Raw genomic sequence first — 20180 nt, 5'->3', positions numbered from 1 at the left:
GATGATCTACTTTTTCGCGCTTAACTCAAAATCTGTAATTAAAATGCGCGATTTCTCATACAAAATTTCTCTATCAAAATCTGAGATTATAAAATAATCATAGATACTAACGATACTTTTTGAAAAACTAAATGAAATGAATACCGGCAGAGAACACAGGTCTGTAAACATAATTCTAATAAACTGTTGTTAAATATTATTAATTAGGGATTCATTTTACAGAAAAAAGCGTGTGCTTATTATAAAATGTCATATAGAATATCCCATGCGATTGCTGCCATAATTTTTTGCAACCTCAGTAAACGTCGCATCCGGATTTCCTCCAACTGTTTATTATTAGCAGCCAATTGCGGCAGCCGCCGTAGCGGAATGGGTTGGTGCGTGATTACCATTCGGAATTCACAGAGAGAACGTCGGTTTGAATCTCGGTGAAACACCAAAATTAAGAAAAACATGTTTCTAATAGCGGTCGCCCCTCGGCAGGCAGTGTCAAACATCTGAGTGTATTTCTGCCTTGAAAAAGCTCCTCATAAAAATATCTGCCGTTCGGAGTCGGCTTGAGACTCTAGGTCCCTCGATATGTGAAACAACATCAAGACGCACACCACAAATAGTAGGAGGTGCTCGGCCAAACACCCAAAAAGGGTGTACGCGCCAATTATATATATATATAATTTCGCAATTAAATTAGCTATTCCTTCTCCTTGAATTTTCTTCATATCGTTAAAAATAATTAAAGAAACCAAAAACACCGAAATATTTCACAAAAAAACTAATTTCTATGAAGAAAAACCCCTCAAAGCAGTATTGACAGCTCATTGTCAATTTTGCAGGCAATCTGCCATATGGGAACGGGTAGATTAATTTGGTGAATTTATAGGTGATTAATGCATATGTGAACGTATTATTAGTCAAAGTTGAATTTCGATATCGATAAATTAAATTTAATATAAATAATTCGAGGAATAAGTGGTACAGTGCCGCACGCTTTGAAAAAAGGGGTGATTAGCGGATAGTTAAGTGCTTTGCTATCCTAAAACTGAAAACGATACCCTTCGGAGTTTAACAGTATTTAAGTAATTTGTGGGTAAAATTGTCTGGTGCTGCCAGATATCTGAATATAACGAAGTTAGTATGCAGGTCCTTAGAATTTTTTAGAGGCATGAAACTAGAAGAGTTGTTGTAAATGCGACGCTCGGCCGCATTTAAAAAAAATCCCTAACAGTCCAGTTCCAAACACTCACAGTATTTTTTCGTGTAAGCGGCCTTTGGCCGCGCTTCAAGAAAATTTGTCTAAAAAAATTAAAAAGTCATATGTGTTTGTGTAGTATAGAGGGCGTGATTAATCCTAATAATCGTAACTATTGAGAGTTATAAAATATATCGTAATGAAATTAAACAACATTCGAATTGATCACTGTACTGGGTTTTGTCAATCTCTAAGTATACTAGAAAAGCTTTGTTTTTGTTGCAAATCGGTTGTAACAGTTGTAGAATTTTATTTTATTATTACATTTATTTATTTTTCATCAGATGTAAAAATGCAGTAAAGCTTGCAAGTTTTGGCGTACGAAAACGCCAGCCCAATATGTGTCACAAGTTTTTACAGGATAGTAAAGGCAATAACCGATTGCACCTGCAGACACAGGATAACGAACACTAGGCATGTAATAGCATTGTTATAGATAGCGCGTTGTATTTATTTATTATTGAAACTGAATTTAAACAAGTAAACCGCATTAGAAGTAATTTTTTTAACATGGAGGAAATAGAAGACGGTATTTTTTACAATTGCTTTTATATTCAAATAGCATAATAATATAATTTACAGATAACGATATACCTTCCTCCAGCCATGGAAAATACATTTCGGCAGCCGAAATAAAGAGCATGTGGAATCTAATAAAAATTTCAGCGAATCTAGGTACGCCTGAACAATGTGTAAAGTTCGCAGAGGGCAGCGGTCTCATATTGCGGTCAAAACTGTGCGGTACACACAAAATACCAATGAGTCATAGAATCCGTGGAAATAGTATACTTGGTACATTCAGATGCCGCAAAGGCTCTTGCCGAAATAAAAGTGGATTTTCAAGAGCTAAGGGAACCTGGTTTGAAAATTCCAGACTATCCCTACCGCTCATATTTTACCTTATGTATTGTTATGCTCATAACTGGCCTCATGCTTCAGTGCGTTTGGAGAATTTCGTTGGCGACTCGGTCTTGTCAAGTGAAACAATTACGGACTGGTACAACTTCTGCCGTGAAGCGGTCGTTTGCTACCAGACTGACAAGCAGGAGGCTATAGGAAAAATTGGTGGTCCTGGCAAGAAAGTGCAAATCGATGAGATTAAATTTGCTAAGCGCGACCAAAATAAAGGTAATTCGAGTTTAAAAATTGGCGTTTATGTAAAATTGAAGACATTTTAAAAATAATATGATTACATATTTTAGGCGGTAAAGTGGAGGGTCACTGGCTACTGGGTATAATAGAGGACGGCAGTGAAGATCTCAGGTTAGAATCGTGCTATGACGAATTTCGTTCTGTGCAGGTGATTTTACCCTTAATTAAAAAACATGTGGAGGAAGGCACAACTATACGTACAGATTTTTGGGAGAGTTGCGATTCGTTGGTGAATAGTGGGTATCAGTACCAAAAAGTTGATTCGGACAAACATCAAAGGATTGACTCTCAGTGGAGGGTTGTAAAACGCTTTTATTATAGAAATAATATTAAAAATTCAAGCAATTTTGCAGATATGATTGTAGAGTTTTTGTGGCGCAAATCCATTTCTCGAAAACACGGAGATCCATTTGTGAAACTAATAGAAGCTATTAAATATTCATTCAAACCGTAATGAAAGGCGATTTACTAGGATTACTTTTTTTTTTTTTTTTTGGATGGCAGAACAAAATTAAACTAAGCCGTAAGATAAACGAGTTTAGAAAATAATTTCACGTAATTGCACTTATTGAAAATGTTATATTATTATTTTAATATTATTAAACAGTCGCCAAAAATTGTTGCTGGATTGGAAGGCTGTGACGGGTTAAATCCTATCTTAACACTGGCACAAATATGGAGAAGATTTATTTTACATTAAGCATTTTTTTTATTTCATATTTTTTAAATTTTATTATTTTTATTTAATTTTTATTTTATTATTTTATTTTTTTCTTTCATATTTTTTAAATCGAATTGCTTTTATTTTTTATTTATTTTTACTTTTTATTTGTTTATTTTTTATTTATTTTCACTTTTTATTTGTTATTTTTTTTTTATTTATTTTTACTTTTTATTTGTTTTTTTTTTTTTTTCAATTACTAATACAACAACCTTAGGATATTTTTCAGCATTATCGGTATGATCCGGAATTATGTCCGGCCAAGGACTGTAATTTCAACAACATTCTAAAATTTATGGGGAATGTTTTATTCTATGACAACAACTACAAAAGAAAAGAAAAACCGGTCTAAACCTGTCAAGGGTGTATATTATTATAATATAATTAATTCATTCACTCCGCTTTGTTATTACTTTTACTATTATTATATTTATTATCTTCATTACATATAAGAAAAGTAGATCTAAGAAAATTTAACCCAAGTGTGTTCCGTATGCAATACACCTAATTCTCGTTTTACACGAATTTGATTTAACACGGGTTAAAAAGAACGATTTTCAATATTTTATGAATTTTTCTTGAATCTCGTAGAGCAAATAAAGTGAGATTTTTCGACGCATGTACGAAGCGTTTAAATTAGTCTCAGGAAAAGTCTCTGAAACTCGGTAGATTATGCTCTCGTCGTTTAATAATTTAATTTTAATGAATTAAAATGTATAAGTACGAAATAAATTCGTAAGTGAATTCTAAAAAGAATTTATTAGCATAGTTTTCAACTAATTCTTTTTTTACATGAATTTTTTCTTATCTATTAGGTGAAGTATTTTCACAGTTTTCTTTTGTAATCTATACAATATAAATGTAAGTATTTTCATTCTGAAATAAATATAAAATAAAATTATAAAATGTAATTATTTTTCTCCTTTTCGTAAGTTCCAATTGTTGAGAATTTTCGAATTCCTTAATAATTCGGGGTTTTTCTTTAAATTTCATTAAGGTTCGAAAAAAACAAAACTTTAAAAAAGAAATATTTTGTCTGATGGCGGTCTGGTAATCAATGTCAAACATACGAGTGCATTTTTGCTAAGGTGAATCTATTAAAGGTGGTATCGGTAAATCAGCTGACTAACGCCGTGCCCATGTGTCTGTCAGACCAAAAGGAAACAAGGTGAATTCATTCTTTGTTTTCTACTTGCCAATACGTTGCTTTGACAATCAAACGTACACAATTTTGTTGTTGGTCTAGTGCCACCACCTTTAATGAATACGCCTTGATTTTTGCGTTAACAAATGTTCATGAAGAAAATATCTGTAGGTTTCCAACTCGTGGACAACATCAAGTAACACACGAACATAGGTTCAAGGCGAATCTATAAAAGGTAGTCATGATAATCATTTTTGCTGGGCCATTCCTGTAAAAACCAAAATATGCAACGTCGGATTCAAGGAAATTTTTTTTTGTTATATTCACTACTCATAGGTGTTGGTGCACTGAAAGCAGCTAGCATTACTTTTCAACGCGTCCCACCTGAAAGTGTGAAAAATGGTTCGAACAAGCATCTTGTTCCTTATCAAAAGTGCCTCAAAATGTTTTATAATTTCATTGTATTTTCCTCATTGCACCTGAAGTATGCAAAATATAATACTATATATATATGCCAGTTAAGCGGTTATAAACAAAGTCGCTTAATCGTCGCTAAATTATTGTTGCTTTCATAAACAAATTTTTCACTTGGCGAACAGAGAAGTGGTGAATCAAAAACGGCAAATATCGAAATTTGTTTCGCCGATCCAAATATTGTAATATGTATTTGTTGAACGTTTAGGATTCGCCGTAGATTTACAATATTGAATTATCGATAGCACCATCAAAATCAAATCATCAAATTAAAATGGTCGACACATCCTTTTTCTGCTGTTCTTCTCTTCGCGTACGTAGGCGCAAACATACATAAAGTTAACCCTCTAGTACCCAAGACCGCCTGTAGACGGCCTAAGTTTATTTCACGCTTATTCCCTTTTAAAATACCATTTCGAAACTTTTTAAACTCTTTCTAATTCGGGGAAGTCCCAAAATTATTGCTTGTGCATTTGCAGCAGCGTCTTGTTTTTTAATCAGCCGTCATAGTCATTTGAAGTCGGAAAATAGTAAAGTGCGGTCAAATTAATTATTCTGCAAAAGTGGTGTATTTTAAAAATTAAATAAAAATAATAGAAGTGTATTTAGCTTATAATAAAAATTATCATAGTGTTGCTGGTTGTGTTCAAAATACGAAAGCTAAAAATAATAACAAAAAAAAAAGTGTTTCCTGTATTTTATAAACCTTTGAAGACAGCCCGTCTAGAGGCGGTCCTGGGATAACTCGGAATAAATAACACTATGCGGTAAGTTTGAAATTTTGATATTTTTAGAGGGGGCCTAAGCTTTAAGTTTTGGTTTTTTAGAAATGGATCAACGACAAAAGTGTAAATTATAATCCCTCAATGATGAAGATATTGCAACATTTTTGGATTTACTAGAAATCGACGATGATACAGACGTGGAAGAAGATTTGGAAGATCTTTTAGACGAAGATGTGGACGATGCAGAATTACCTATCGACACTGGAATTGATGAGGTGATTAACAGGGCGGTAAATTTTTTAGATTCTATGCTGGATTCAGAAGTGTGTGTCAATTTAAATGGAAGTCCCGCGTCGTTTGCACATGTATTATCCCCATCTACTTCGACTTCCTCAAATATTCCGCAATCACAGAATCGCAAACGCAAGGCTCCTGGTGAGCAGGTTGTCGGTCAACGTATTGAAACTATCATAACCGATCCAGGTGAGTTTGTTGGGTCAGTTAATGATATCGATCCTAAATCGCAGACCTTTAAGAAAATGTTGTGGCGAAAGAAGAACTTAGTGCTAGATAAATCAGCGATTGGTTTTTCTGAATCCGATTTGGGAGATGATATACAAAGTCTTGACACTCCCTTTAAGTGCTTCGAGTGCTTTTTGGGCGACAGTGCCATCGACCATATCGTGGAACAAACCAATCTCTATAGCGCTCAAAAGAATATTAGCACTACCTTTTCAACAACCAACTCGTAAATACGAAAATATATGGGTATTTTATTTTATATGTCCGTGTTTCGCTACCCAAACGTCCGTTCATACTGGGGTGAGTATGCGTTCCAAATAATTCAGGACACAATGTCACGAAGAAGCTACTTGCATTTCAATGATAACGATAAGTTACCTGATAAAAATGCTCCAGATTACGACCGTTTGTATAAAATAAGACCTATCGTGGATCATTTCAATAACAGGTTTCAGTCCATTCCGATGACTCAACGCTTATGTGTCGATGAACAAATGTGCGCAACGAAGACTTTTCGGATTTTGTTATAACTTCGAAATATATTGCGGCGCAGGAGACAATGCTGTTCTGACTGATACACCGGATCTTGGGGCATCAGCGAATGTGGTGGTCCGATTGTTCCGTAATATTCCAGATTTTAAAAACCATATAACATATTTCGACAACTATTACACGTCACTGCCACTTCTGGTTTATCTTAAATCACGCGGAATACATTCGTTGGGAACTATTCGTTCAAATCGAATTCCGAACTGCAAACTTCCGACAGATCTTGATCTCAGGAAACAATCCCGTGGATATTCAACTGAATTTTGTGGATCTGCTTTAGGAGTTGACATTTCTTTATCAGTTTGGAAGGACAATAAAATAGTGCGACTCGCATCGAGTTACGCAGGCGAAAAGCCCTTCCAGAATGAAACAAATGTTATAAACAAGGTGTCGCGGTTCGTCCGCTCAGAAAAAAAAATTTGTTGATGTCGATTGCCGCAATGTAGTGAATATAATAGTCATATGGCGGCCGCCGTAGCCGAATGAGTTGGTGCGTGATTACCATTCGGAATTCACAGAGAGGTCGTTGGTTCGAATCTCGGAGAAAGCAAAATTAATAAAAACATTTTTCTAATAGCGATCGCCCCTCGGCAGGCAATGGCAAACCTCCGAGTGTATTTCTGCCATGAAAAAGCTCCTCATAAAAATATCTGCCGTTCAGAGTCGGCTTGAAACTGTAGGTCCCTCCATTTGTGGAACAACATCAAGACGCACACCACAAATAGGAGGAGGAGCTCGGCCAAACACCTAACAGAAGTGTACACGCCAATTATTTATTTATTTTATGGGGGGCGTCGACCTCATGGATGGACTAATTGGGCGATATAAGATTCCGGTAAAGAGCAATAAGTACACAAACCGACTTTTTATACACCTGCTTGATATGGCCATGATAAACGCTTATGTTTTGTTCAGAAGAATTAACAAGATTGACTCGCATGCTAGGCAGTACCAACTGCCGAGCTTCCGGGCAGAGATCGCATACGTACTCTGCAAACAACAATATTCTTCAATACCAAGAGCTCCAGGTCGTCCATGACAAACTCCTCAACTAAAATTTACTGGAAGAAAAGCTTACTTACCTCCTGACGACGTTCGCTACGACGGAGTTGGACATTTTGCAAAGTTTTTATCACGCACCGGTAAAAAGAGGTGCAAATATCCTGGCTGCACCTCCGAAACTCAAATCGTGTGCCGAAAATGTAATCTGAATCTTTGTTTTCCTCAGCAAAAGGACTGCTTTCACAATTTTCACCATAAATAATTTGCACCAACTGCCTATTTATGCCCAAAAGCATGCCTTTCTTTTGTAGACATTTTTCTAAAACTATTTGAAATAAGACTGACTGTTTGTTTTGTATTGATTTCTGTTAAAAACTTTCTATTTTGTTCAATAAAAGTACGTAATACACTGAATTTGCAAGTTTTTCATTTAAATTATTTTTGCCGTTCTTTCCCAAAGCCGCCTGCAGGCGGGGTAAGGTTTTATCCTTATATAATCGGATCAAGGAACAAAATTTCACTTTCTTGATAAAGAACCTATGATTTTACCATAATCCCCACTCAAAGCAATTTTTTTCATTCAAAAATAAAATTTGGGCACCAGAGGCTTAAAATACCCCAGTTTACTCAGGTTTCATGCGGATAAAATGTTTCGAATCATCGATGTCCGATTATTTGTACAGCACTTCGATATAACCGTATTACTATATATATTTGGATTATCGATTATAACACATAGTTGTTTCAATTGTACATCCCTAGAAGTAGCAAACTTGAAGTGTTATCTATGCATAAAGTTGACAAGGCGTAAAGCAATTGGGAGTCATCTATGGCTTTGCAGGAGTGTTAAGAAAGTTATAATATCGAAGTGCATATATTCCGTTTTAGTTGATTGGTGTTCAATATGAAATGCGAACTTTGCGACTCAGACGAAAGTGACCAGGTTCAATATGGCAAATTTTACATTGAACACTGTAAAGCTGTGCATATGAATTGTTTGGTTAGTATTTGTATACATAAATGGCTGAGTTATTCGTGGAATTATTCAAGTGTATTCTGTATACATCGAACACGGTGTGTCAACGTTAAATTCCCTTTACCTAAGCGACAAGAAAGTTGTATATTGTGTTATGGGCAAGGTGGATTTATTATAATAAATTCGCCTTGATTATGGGTCTGTAATCGAGGCGAATCTATAAATAAGTCTTGTCTGTAATCTTTGCCTTTCGGGGACTCCCCGGTTTAGCGGGAAAGAAGTGTCGTTTGCAAAACATTTAAGTGTTGCCACAACTAAAAATACAAAAACCATAACATGATTTCGCAGATCAGGAACTAATCTTGATGTTGGCTATCATATAGAATATTTTTTGCATTTAATTGGGATGCTTTCCATTCAGTGTTACCAATTTAGCGACTTTGTCCCTAGAATTGACGACTTTTGCTTGAGTCTTGGCGACAAAAAAAAAAGTTTTGACGACAAAAATAATTTAGCGACTTATCTGGCGACTTTTGGAGAGCAAATCAAAACCGTTTTAGGCAATAGATACTTTTCTGTCAACTTGATTACCCGTGAATGCCCTTAACCTTCCATACTCTAGAGTACAATTTACTGACTATAGATAAAATAACGCAATCCGTCGCCATTTTTTTCATATGAAAATTTTCGAAATTCCGTACGTACAACGATAACTACATTTATACAAATTAACAAGCAGTTTAAATTTTTAATTCCAGATGGTTCGTTTTTGAGTAATCGATGCGACCATGGAGAAGGAAATACTCCACGAGATTCTTTATAACTTTTTTTATAAATTAATATTTTTCCATAATAATTTAGGATGACAGTCTTTAATGGACACTTAATAAAATAAAAAAATCCGATCCACAAATTCCTTCATTTTCCCCCTAAAAAAAATCACTTATTTCTTTGGCTGTCACAGCCAAACACCAGTTCCTCCTTAAAGCGTAGCTTTTTTATGCCACTTTTTCTTTAGGGGGCGTCCATAAATTACGTGAGGTGTTTTTTTCAATTTTCTGAAGGTGAGATGTCGTGAGATTTTATTCAACCCCCTCCCCCATCCCCCAATCTCACGTGAGATTTTTCAAAATGTGGGTTTCTTATGTAAGCGCGTTGGATTGTTATTGTAAAAAGAAAAAAAAATTTGCTTCGTGCCTTTATTTACGACTAGTTAAGACTAGTAATCAATATTGCTGAGAGTTATAAGTGTAATAAAAATTTAACAATAGAAGACTTAAATCGTAACTACTGCGATTAAAAAAAGAACATCTACTCTAATTCAGGCCATGGAGAATCATGCGCGGTTTTAAGAGAGACTATTGGGACTAACATTTCCATATGATTTTCAGTAAAATCATCTTCTCCTTCAACTTCGTTCTGATCTAGCCACTCTAAGCCGTTGACGTTTGCGCACAGTAACTTATTAGCTCGTCTTGTGACAATCCGTGAGGGTCGCACTTTGCGGAACATACGCGCTTGCTTAGCTGGTGCAATGTGAGCTGCACTCCTGTGCTCTGCAGCTCTTGTGATAGATGCGAAGTAAATACCGCATGTACTGCAGCATATTTTCTCTAAATCATCACGTATACTTGGGCAATAGAGATCAATAGGCGTGCTGATGAAGGCATTCAGCGGTTGAATCGGTACGAGTATTAGAAATGGAGCAAATGATTTTCCGTCATGTTCTTTAAAGTCCGGAGTTGTCAAACGTCAACCTGAGTGATAGGGCGTTCGGCTCATAGTGGCGCGAAAACAACCGACGGGCTACACTGTACCGCAAATTCAGATTAAATTGAGCTATTTGGTATAAAACAAATATGGTGGTTTGACAGTAGTAATGTATAACGTCGAAGTATGAATGAAATTATTTTCTTTCGAACGAATTAGTGAATGATCTTAATCATACTACGATTACGCTTGAGATTAAATCTTAAGCATGTACAATTATTTTGTTTCAATCAGAAAAAAAATTGCGTGATATTTGCCGAGACACCCCCTCTCTCCAACGTAAGATTAGATGAGATTTGACTCGACCCCCTCCCCCCCTTAAACATCTCACGTAATTTATGGACGCCCCCTTACTATGCTTAAATATATTTTATAAATCTATTTCAAGACTTTAAATAATAAAAATATAGTAAATTGTTATATGATTTCTCTGGTTTTAATATTATTAATTTTCAAATTTCCATTTGAGTCCAGTACTGGATCAACTTCGTGAATAACTTTTTCAACATTGCTTGAATCACTTTGTTGTTGTTGTTGTAGCAGTATCTTCGCCCTGTCAGTGTAGTGTAATTACCGGTCGTCTTCGTCTAGCTCATCTAACGGTAGGCCCAGGAAACTGGCAGTTTCGACGGGTTGGGTCCAGAGGGAGAGAGGTGTTAGATGAGTGGGTTTGATGGGGCATGTGAAGAGGTGGTTAGTGTCGTGCGGGGTACCTTCACATGCTGGACATATGTTTAGTATATCGGTTCTGGATAGGTAGGAGTTTAACCTGCTACAATATCCAGAATGTAATTGTGCCAAGATTACGCGGGACTCTCGAGGAAGCTCTTTTTTTTTTTGCTTGAATCACTCATGCTTTCCAATGATATTTTAAAGATACGAATGTTTTTCAGACACAAATTAACAAAGCGTTAGAAAATTTAGTAGATTTATCGAATCATAATAAAAAAAACCAGTATTTCAGGAGATTGAAACTAACTTCCGTTGATCTCAAATTTCAGTAGAGTTGGTATTACAGGTTTCATTATTATTCATCTAAAAATTTTAAGTCCACAGCTGGCCTCTTGTGCACCTCTCAGAATGAAATTTAGGATCCACCCCTGATGGAGTTAGCGACTTTCTAGCGAATTTTGATATTGGCCCTAGCCACTCAGATTTATTGGCGATCACAACACTGTTTCCATTTCAATTCAACCGGGCTATTGGGACATGTTCTTCGATATCGATGTAACTCAAATATGTTGCTCTCTGGTCAATATAATGAGACACGTATTTTTTTGTTCGCCCGAAAGTTTTTTTTTCAAGATTTATCCGCAATTTTGTTTTTCGGCTCAAAATCGATTTTTTTTTTTAATTATATAAGGAAATTTTTTTTAATTGCTAATAACTTAGTCAAAATTAATGAATCGATTTTAATGATTCTGGGTTCAAAATGATCGTCACTACTTGCACGAGCGATTTCATGTACAAACAAACTCAAGAGGACACCTCAAACTTCAATTGGGCTGAATGCCCAGTTGCTAAAATCAGTTGTTTTTGAGTAAAAAACCTGTTTGAGTTACATCGAAATCGAAGAACATGTCCCGAATAGCCCGGTTGAATTGCAATTGAAAGCATCTTTGCTTAATATATTTTTTTTTATCTGTTTCAGCTTTTGTCTACTGGATTGCAACGGAGGGGTTATAGTGGTACTAGCATTAACGGTTTTTTGCTTAGTGATATTGAAAAGCAACGTCAACTGGCCTCTAAAAACGTAAGTTGCAAAAAAATGAACGCAATCATAAAAACAAACTTTGGTATAAATTAACAAATATTGTAATTCAGTTGCCATAGAGAAAAAGTAAAAGTTTAAAAATTTCCAAATGAGAAGAAAAGGAAACAATTATTTTAAAATATGTAATACTACTACATACAGTGACGTTCAAAATAGTAGCAACGCGATTTATTACTAAGCTTTGAATATTTTATTTATTTATTTTTGTTTTATTTTATTTATTTATTTATTTCTTATTTATTTTTTTTGATTTATTTATTTTAAAATATTTTTTTTAATTAGTTAATTTTTTTTTTTTTTTGTTTTTAATTTTTTTTTTATAAAAGTATTGTTTATACTACAACAAAAACCAAAAAGATCGAAAATTCGATATATCGAAGAAACGCATTGTCAACAAAAAAAAAATGAAAATACAAAAATTTACGTGTGTTTTGAGCTACTTTAAACTGGCACAAAAATACAAAAACTGAACGGGTTTTGATGAAAATATGTTAATTTTTTTTAATTTAGTCGAAAATATATACATTTTTAATTGATTGCGAACCACTATTAAAAGTGACTTGGAAATAAACCGCATTTAAAGTTTTTTCGTGAAAAAGGTGTCCCATGTGAAAAGATTTTAAGTAAATACGTTTGTGTAACATCAAAATTATTTAACCTTAACAAATTCACTAAAAATTGCAAAACAAATTTAATCACATAAACATTTTAAATTCTTAATATACAATAAGTAAAGTATTTGGCCTTTGAGCAAACAAATCTGTGGTATTGCATTCTCGAAAAAGTCAAAATGAAAAACGGAATTTTTGCACATTATAAAATAAATAAATATTTGAATGAAACAATTATCTGCTAAAAGTAAAGTTTGACAAATTGTCTACAAAGTGACCTAACCGTTTAACAGGAGCACTTATAAATTTATTTTTTTGCTGTGTTAATTAACCAATCGAAAAAATTATACTTCCTTCTGGGCATACATACGAGGTAAAATGTATACCAATTTTTAGTTCCATCGGGTGAAAACTACTTGACTTTCATATCCACCGTGTTGAAAAATCTAGTTTCGAGAAACATGAAAAAGAAGAAACCAGATTTCAAGGGACGCCCAAACAAAAACAATACCACCTCTCGACCAATTTGTTGATGCCATTCCACCAAAAGTCGCCTGGTCTGGTGTCAAAAAAGTTGTTGAGCCAGTTTTTGAGGATCTCTTTGTTATGGACTTTCATATGGTATTAAAAGGAGCGGAAAAGATGGTAAGCGGTCGGTGCAAAGTCCAGAGAATACGACGGATGCTGAAGGACCTCCCGTTCGAGTGTGGATTTGGCGACTTATGCAACATGGGGCCTGGCGTTGCCGTGAAGGAGTTTGGTTTGAACAAGTCGATCAGGCCTTTTCACTCAAATAGCCTCATTCACGCGGTGTAGCTGGGCGATGTAAATGTCCCAGACTGCTTCGGCAGCTTTTTAAACTCGATGGAAAGCAAAGAAGAGCAGGTGGCGAAAATATTGGGTATTCCATTTCTAAGCCTCTAAAGTAATAATAAATTAAATAACTAAAAAATACAATTAGCATACATAGTTTTGTAGAGCAGAAAGAGTTCTACCGAATGAATAATTACTCTTTGCCAAACAGCAAACAAATCATTGTAAAATAAAAGAAAATATAAAAACGCGATGAACTTATTCCCCAACCCTATAATTATTTATTATTTCTCTATTTTGTGTAGAAATGCTGTTACTGCGACAAAAGAGGGGCTAATATTTCCTGTTGGAGAGTAAATTGTGAACGGTGGTTTCACTTGGTTTGTGGCGTTAAAAACGGTGCCAGGAATCAATTTATCGCACCCTACCGTTCATATTGCAATAGACATATAAAGAAGCCTACCTATCGACCAAAGCCCAATGAAATCTGTTGTATTTGCTATGAAAATTTGTTCACCGAAATGAATCGCTTTAATGCGGTGGACATGTTGCGTGCTCCTTGTTGCCGTAATGGTTGGTTCCATAAATTCTGCTTACAGAAATATGCCCAAACAGCTGGTAATTCCTTTAAATGTCCGCTATGCAACAACGTAGAGAGGTTTGGGAGCTGTTTGCCATATTGGGGCGTGGCTATCTATAACACGTGAGAGCGAAAATGTTTTGTAAGTAAAAGTATTAATTTTTAATTTTTTCAGCATTCCTGAGTGGGAATTGACTTCCAATGCGCCTGAGAATGTTTACGAACGTAACTTCGTGTGTGATGCCCTTAGATGCATTAATCCGTTGGGACGCACTCACCATACTGGCTCAAATCCAATATATACTTGCACTATATGCGGAAATGTCACGCAACATTTTTTGTGTGCAAGATATTCAGATTCTCCTTTTGCGTGTGACTTCTGTATACTAGGTGGAAGGCTTACGCGTGAAAGCAGTGAAGAATCAATTTTCGATGACTATATAAATCCGGGTTATCAAAATAGCAGTTATAACAATTCACGGGAATCAACTAATAGCACTAGCAAAGGTTTGTATTCTTACTTTCTCGTAACTTGTCAAGAGCCGAGCTCAACTGGTCAAATTTTAAACTAACTTTGTAGAAAAGTAGCCAGTTTGTAGGGCTAATTGAACTGTAGCGAATTTTTAAACTGAGTTTAGGATCTAGTTTTTCAGTGCTTGTTTAACAGTGAATCTCTAAACAGATTTTAAGCCTGCCATTTTAGTGTTTAAACTTAGTTTAGCTGAAAAGTAGAGTTAAACTTACGTTGAAAAGAAGGAACGGAAGGCGAAAAAGGAAATAAACTTGTTCTGAGAATTTGGCATAAGTAGTATTTTTTCATAGAATGTACACCCTTACAATAAAGTTTTAGCAGGTTTTACAATTTTTTTTCGTAATTTTCACAATTTTTTTTTTTTTTAACTATAGTTAATTCTACAATTTTCATATAATACATCTTTTTTCTGACCATGTTGATCATATTTTTTTTTCATATAACGAATGCGCGCCAAAGTTTTTTTCCCATTAGGTGGAAAAATGATCTAAAATCAACGAAAATTTTTAACCACAGGGAACTTGCACTTTATTAATTAATCATCCAGTTTTGGTTTTGATTATCTTACTCAATTAAAACAAAGGACTTTGAATGATGAAAATCTTGATTTTGGTCTGTACGTTGATTTTGATGACGTCCATTGACCTCCATTGCCTTGTCTAAATGTATACTGTAGCTCTCAAGTTCACAGGTGTCAAATATGATTGCAAAAATTATAAATCATCCGATGGGGTGATTCATTTTTCGCCACCTTGTACTAATCTTATTTTTTGTAATTTTTCCTAACTTAACTCTAGCCATAAATAAATAAATCCCGGTAGATGAAGACCAACAAATTTAATGGGCAGGCTATAAACCCCATTTTTTCTTCAATTCTGATTAAATGAAATGAATGAAAATTTTGAGAATTTTTACCAAAACAAAGTCGTGTAACCGGTCAAAATGTCATGTATTTATTATTTTACCCATGAGTGTATGTGTGTATTTGTAAATACATCTAAGAAAATACCATTACGATATCATTAGGTTTTGATTTCTATACAATAAACTTTTTTTAATATACATTCAGTCAAAAAAATATCGGGAATTGTTCATTTAAAGAGCGCGCGTTACACATATGTCTAAATTTTTTTTGTTGAAATGTTGGAACAACTGTCCTCTATAGTGTCGCAGAGTTTGAGCGTGATCTGTCAGTTAGCTTGTTTTTGGCATTTAACTATATTAGTCGATCGCAGGTGTGCTCTGCGATTTTCATTATGGATAAAAATATCGAACAAAGAATTTATCTTGAATTTGAATTGAAAGAATTTTGTGTGTTTGAACGGGATTTCGTGTGCCGAATCATTGAAAATGTTGCAGAAAGCCTATGGCGAGTGTGCTTTATCAAAAACACGGATATACGAGTGGTATAAGGCTTTTGCAGAGGACTGAGAATGAAAACGTCGACAAAGTCAAAGAAATGGTGCTGGAAAAACATAATTTAAGTTTGAAGGAGGTAGCTCGTGACTTTTGCGTGTCTCACGAATCAATTCGCAACACTTTACACCATCAATTGGGCATGAGACGCGAGACTGCTCGACTCGTTCCAAGAGGGTTGAATTTCTTTCAAAAAATTCATCGGAAGAAAGTGGCAGACATGCTTGAGCAAGTGAATTCGGACTCAACGTTTATCTAGCGCATCATAACAGGTGATGTGACGTGGGTATATGAGTTTGACATGCATACCAGTTAACAAGCGGCTGAATGGCGCTTTCCATATGAGCCCAAACCTAAAAAAACCACTTCAAAGTTGATCAAAAGTAAAAGTCATCCTACTCCTTTTCTTTGGTTATCATGGTGTTTTGCACTCGGAACTCGTTCCAAATGGTTCTACGGTAAATAAGAAATATTATTTGGAAGTTATACAACGTTTGAGAGAGAATGTGCATTGGAAACGGCTCAATTTGTGGAAAGAAAACTAATGGATCTTGCACCATGATAACGCACCGTCTCACAATGCTCATATTGTGAACACTTTTTTGACAAAAAACTTGACATAGGTGTCTTGCTTCGAATAGAGCCTATTTCGAAGGCGACAAAATAAATGTTGATGAATAAACAAATATTTTGCGTTTTATTGAACAATTCCTGGTACTTTTTTGACAGAGTATACATAAGTGCCAGTTTTCGAGTGCAAGTTTGATTTCACACTGCAAGATCGAAGGTTTAAAATTGGACTTGAACAGGTATTGACTCCGAAGCATTAAGTAACGGTCTTTCGGATCAATTGTTCAATGGTTCAACTTTGCAGTCCCAAAATTTGCGGGCTTTTTAGAAGAGAGTAGAAAGAAATAAATACGTTGGCTGGGTCATGTCGTCCGAATGGATACAAACGCTCCGGCTTTGAAAGTATTCGATGCGGTACCAGCTGGTGGTAGCAGAGGAAGAGGAAGGCCTCCTCTGCGTTGGAAAGATCAGGTCGAGAAGGACTTGGCTTCACTGGGTGTATCCAATTGGCACCGGTTAGCACGAGAAAGAAACGACTGGCGCGCCTTGTTAAACTCGGCCAAAATCGCGTAAGCGGTTATCGCGCCAATTAAGAAGAAGAAGAAGAAAGAAAGAAATAAGGATCGATGACGCCACCAAAGATCTATGATCTTCGCTTTATTTTTATTACTTATTTCATTTTATTTTTTTCAATATAAATTTCCACAATTTAGAAGTGTTGTTCTGGCGTGAAACAATTTCATGATGATTTGCCAATCCTTATTGAACCGAAAATGTCAGCACAGTTTGCCATTCTCAGCTAAAAAAAAACAGCCGCAATTACAATATAAGGCATAATTTTGTTATGAATTTATTTTATCTTCTAATAGGTTTGCATTGGTTCATCCGGATCGCTGACAATGTGCTTTGTCACCCTTTTATTGTACTGCGACGGCAATGCCAAATTTACAATGCTTCCAGACGCTATCATTTACAGCCATTTTCTTTGGTGCCGATCATAATGCAGTTGTATCGTCGAAAAGATGTCATCACATTTTGGAATGGTTTGGGCGAATGCCTGATTTGCCGCTGCTTTTCGTGGGTATTTGACAAGATCTTCTACTTTTTCATAGGTTTGTCCAAATAAGCATTATTTCATATTAAAATCATAGTGTTATTTTTCTATTAAATATTACAGAAAAAGAGAACTTCTTCTGCTATTTGTTGGTTAAGAGGTAAACAATAAATGAAGAGAAATTTAATTTAAATAATCAAAATTTGTATTTATAGTATGAATGTTGCAGTAATGTTTCTTTTTAATGCCGGTTGCTTGGTGGCCACCGTAGCAGGTTCGGATGGATTGCTTTTTCCGCAAAGGTTGCTACCGTTGTTGTCAATTTATGTTCCTTGCCTGTGTATGGAAATCGCAAAAGATATATTTGGGTAAATCCATTGTAAATATGAAATATTTTTCGTTTATAGTTCATGTACCTATCTTACTTTTAGAGCGTTCATTAGAAATCGGGTATGGGCGATTATGCGAAAATCAAATCAACAGGTGTGTCGACGCGAATATGATGGAGTAGAAAATCAAAAGGCGGAAATTTGCACAAATCTGATCACGCGAATTATTACCGAAGTTGTATTTTATCCGTTTGAAACGGTTTTAAGTCGCATTCAGATACAAGGCACCAAAAGCATTATAGATAATCTTGATAATGGTAAAACTAAGGTGCTTATACAAACTGATTATAAAGGGGCCGCCGATTGTTACCGAACTATAGTAAAAAATGAGGGCTTCTCTGGGCTTTACAAAGGATTTGGGGCATTAACTTTGCAGTTTGCTGCACATATTGTCATCGTAAAGATTGCAAACTGGATTTTTTAAAAACCACGCTCAATACAAGTGCGTTCTGTACAAACTAGAACCATTAACTGACTATTAATATAAAGGGTTTTCCAATAAGAGGTGTTGTTTTCATAAAAGATCAATGGTTTCGTTGCTTGTGTGGCACCTAGCGCCGTCTTGTTGAAAATAAACGTTATCCAGATCAATACCATCCAATTCCGGCCATAAAAAATCGTTAATCATCTCTCTATAGCGCAATCCATTCACCGTCACTGTTGCTCCAGCTTCATTTTTCAAAAAGTAAGATCCAATGACTCCACCGGACCATAAACCGCATCAAACAGTCGCACGTTGAGGATAGAGAGGCTTTTCAACAATAACTCTTGGATTCTCTGAGCCCCAGATCCGACAATTTTGCTTGTTGACGAAACCACCGAGATGGAAATGGGCCTCATCACTCAGGATGATTTTTCGATGGAATTCCGGATCATTTTCATGCATTTCAACTACCCAATCAGCAAAGATACGACGTTGTTGATGATCGGCCGGCTTGAGTTCTTGTGTTAACTGGACTTTATAAGCCTTAAGACCCAAATATTTATGCAAACTACGGTGTAATGACGTTTGTGGAATGCCTAATTCCAAAGAACGACGAGGAATGGACAAACCTGGATTTTCTTCAACAATTTCGGCTACAACAGCAATATTTTCGGCTGCTCTTCAGCGGCGTGCACGGTTTTTATTCTTCACATCACTAACTTGTTCCAACAGCTCGAATTTTTTCACCAATTTCTGTATTGCGGGCCGACAAGGTGCTTCACGATTATCCAAAAATGTTCGACCTTTACGAACCGTCTCTGCCAAATTTTCACCATTTTTATAGTGTATCGTTCTATTTTTATTAATGGCGTAGTTTCTACTTGTCAAATATCAAAAAATGACAGCTTCAAAAGTGACATCTACCGAAATAGCGGGCTATTCAAAATAACACCTGTTATTGGGAAACCGTTTACAATGAAAACGGGTTTAGTAAAGAAAATTGTATAATTGTATGTAAAATAATAAAGTTGAGGATGGATACCAGACCTTTTACTATGCGGTTAACCGAATATTCGAATACCATGTTAGTTGAATAAAATTATCCGATAGGCATTTATCGAATAGCTGCACGCTATCGACTAGTCGGTTAACCGCTAATTTTTTAATACTCTGTTGACCGTTAAGTTTTTGTTATTCGAATACTACGATTTTTTTTTAGTTAGTACAAGCATAAAACACAAGAGATGCTTCAATGCGTTTGATTTGTATTTCGGAAACTGCAGCAACAGTGACTGGAAGCTGTTATTCAGAAATACATATCTCTATATCATCGGTCGATTTATATTTCAAATTATCAAATAAACTTTATAAATTTTATCTAAAATATATATACTTAATTTCTCCATTTTAATCACCATATTTATTTAAATTTAGAATTTTGACTCAATTTGCAAATTTTAATTTGTGTGTATTTTTACCATGCGATCAGTTGTTTTTCTCACATGCAAATTCTTACAAGTAAAAATGTATGAAAGTTACTGATCGCCATTCACTTGGGAGTGGCCAGGACGATTCTTCTGCATATGGTTTAAGCAGCTCACAACTCCCGGGATTAACCCAAGTATCCTCTGGGTAGCTTTCAAACACCCGTTCGGGAGTGAGCTAAATTGAGAAGGCGAAACATTCCAGGATAGCTGGTTGTGCGCTGGGTTTGGGACCCGCCACTTAAAACC

The 20180-nt window shown here is 35.4% G+C and overlaps 2 protein-coding genes across 2 annotated transcripts; both read left to right on the top strand.

Annotated features, from left to right (window-relative positions):
* Nucleotides 1-1528: 1528 nt before the first annotated feature.
* Nucleotides 1529-3143, top strand: LOC128858851 (uncharacterized). The gene is made up of 3 exons (XM_054095382.1): nt 1529-1778; nt 1832-2377; nt 2452-3143. The coding sequence occupies exons 1-3, from the start codon at nt 1760-1762 to the stop codon at nt 2853-2855; spliced, it is 969 nt and encodes a 322-aa protein (XP_053951357.1). The 5' UTR covers nt 1529-1759; the 3' UTR covers nt 2856-3143.
* A 5138-nt stretch (nt 3144-8281) lies between these two features.
* LOC128858850 (solute carrier family 25 member 46-like) lies at nt 8282-19493 on the top strand. The gene is made up of 8 exons (XM_054095380.1): nt 8282-8538; nt 11936-12037; nt 13788-14185; nt 14238-14569; nt 17450-17692; nt 17758-17794; nt 17850-18002; nt 18066-19493. The coding sequence occupies exons 1-8, from the start codon at nt 8443-8445 to the stop codon at nt 18445-18447; spliced, it is 1743 nt and encodes a 580-aa protein (XP_053951355.1). The 5' UTR covers nt 8282-8442; the 3' UTR covers nt 18448-19493.
* Nucleotides 19494-20180: the final 687 nt, after the last annotated feature.

This window comes from Anastrepha ludens, chromosome 3 (assembly GCF_028408465.1).
Source record: "Anastrepha ludens isolate Willacy chromosome 3, idAnaLude1.1, whole genome shotgun sequence".
In the NCBI taxonomy this organism is placed as follows: domain Eukaryota; kingdom Metazoa; phylum Arthropoda; class Insecta; order Diptera; family Tephritidae; genus Anastrepha; species Anastrepha ludens.
Note: the sequence above shows the minus strand (reverse complement) of the source record. Positions and strands in the feature narration are given on the sequence as shown.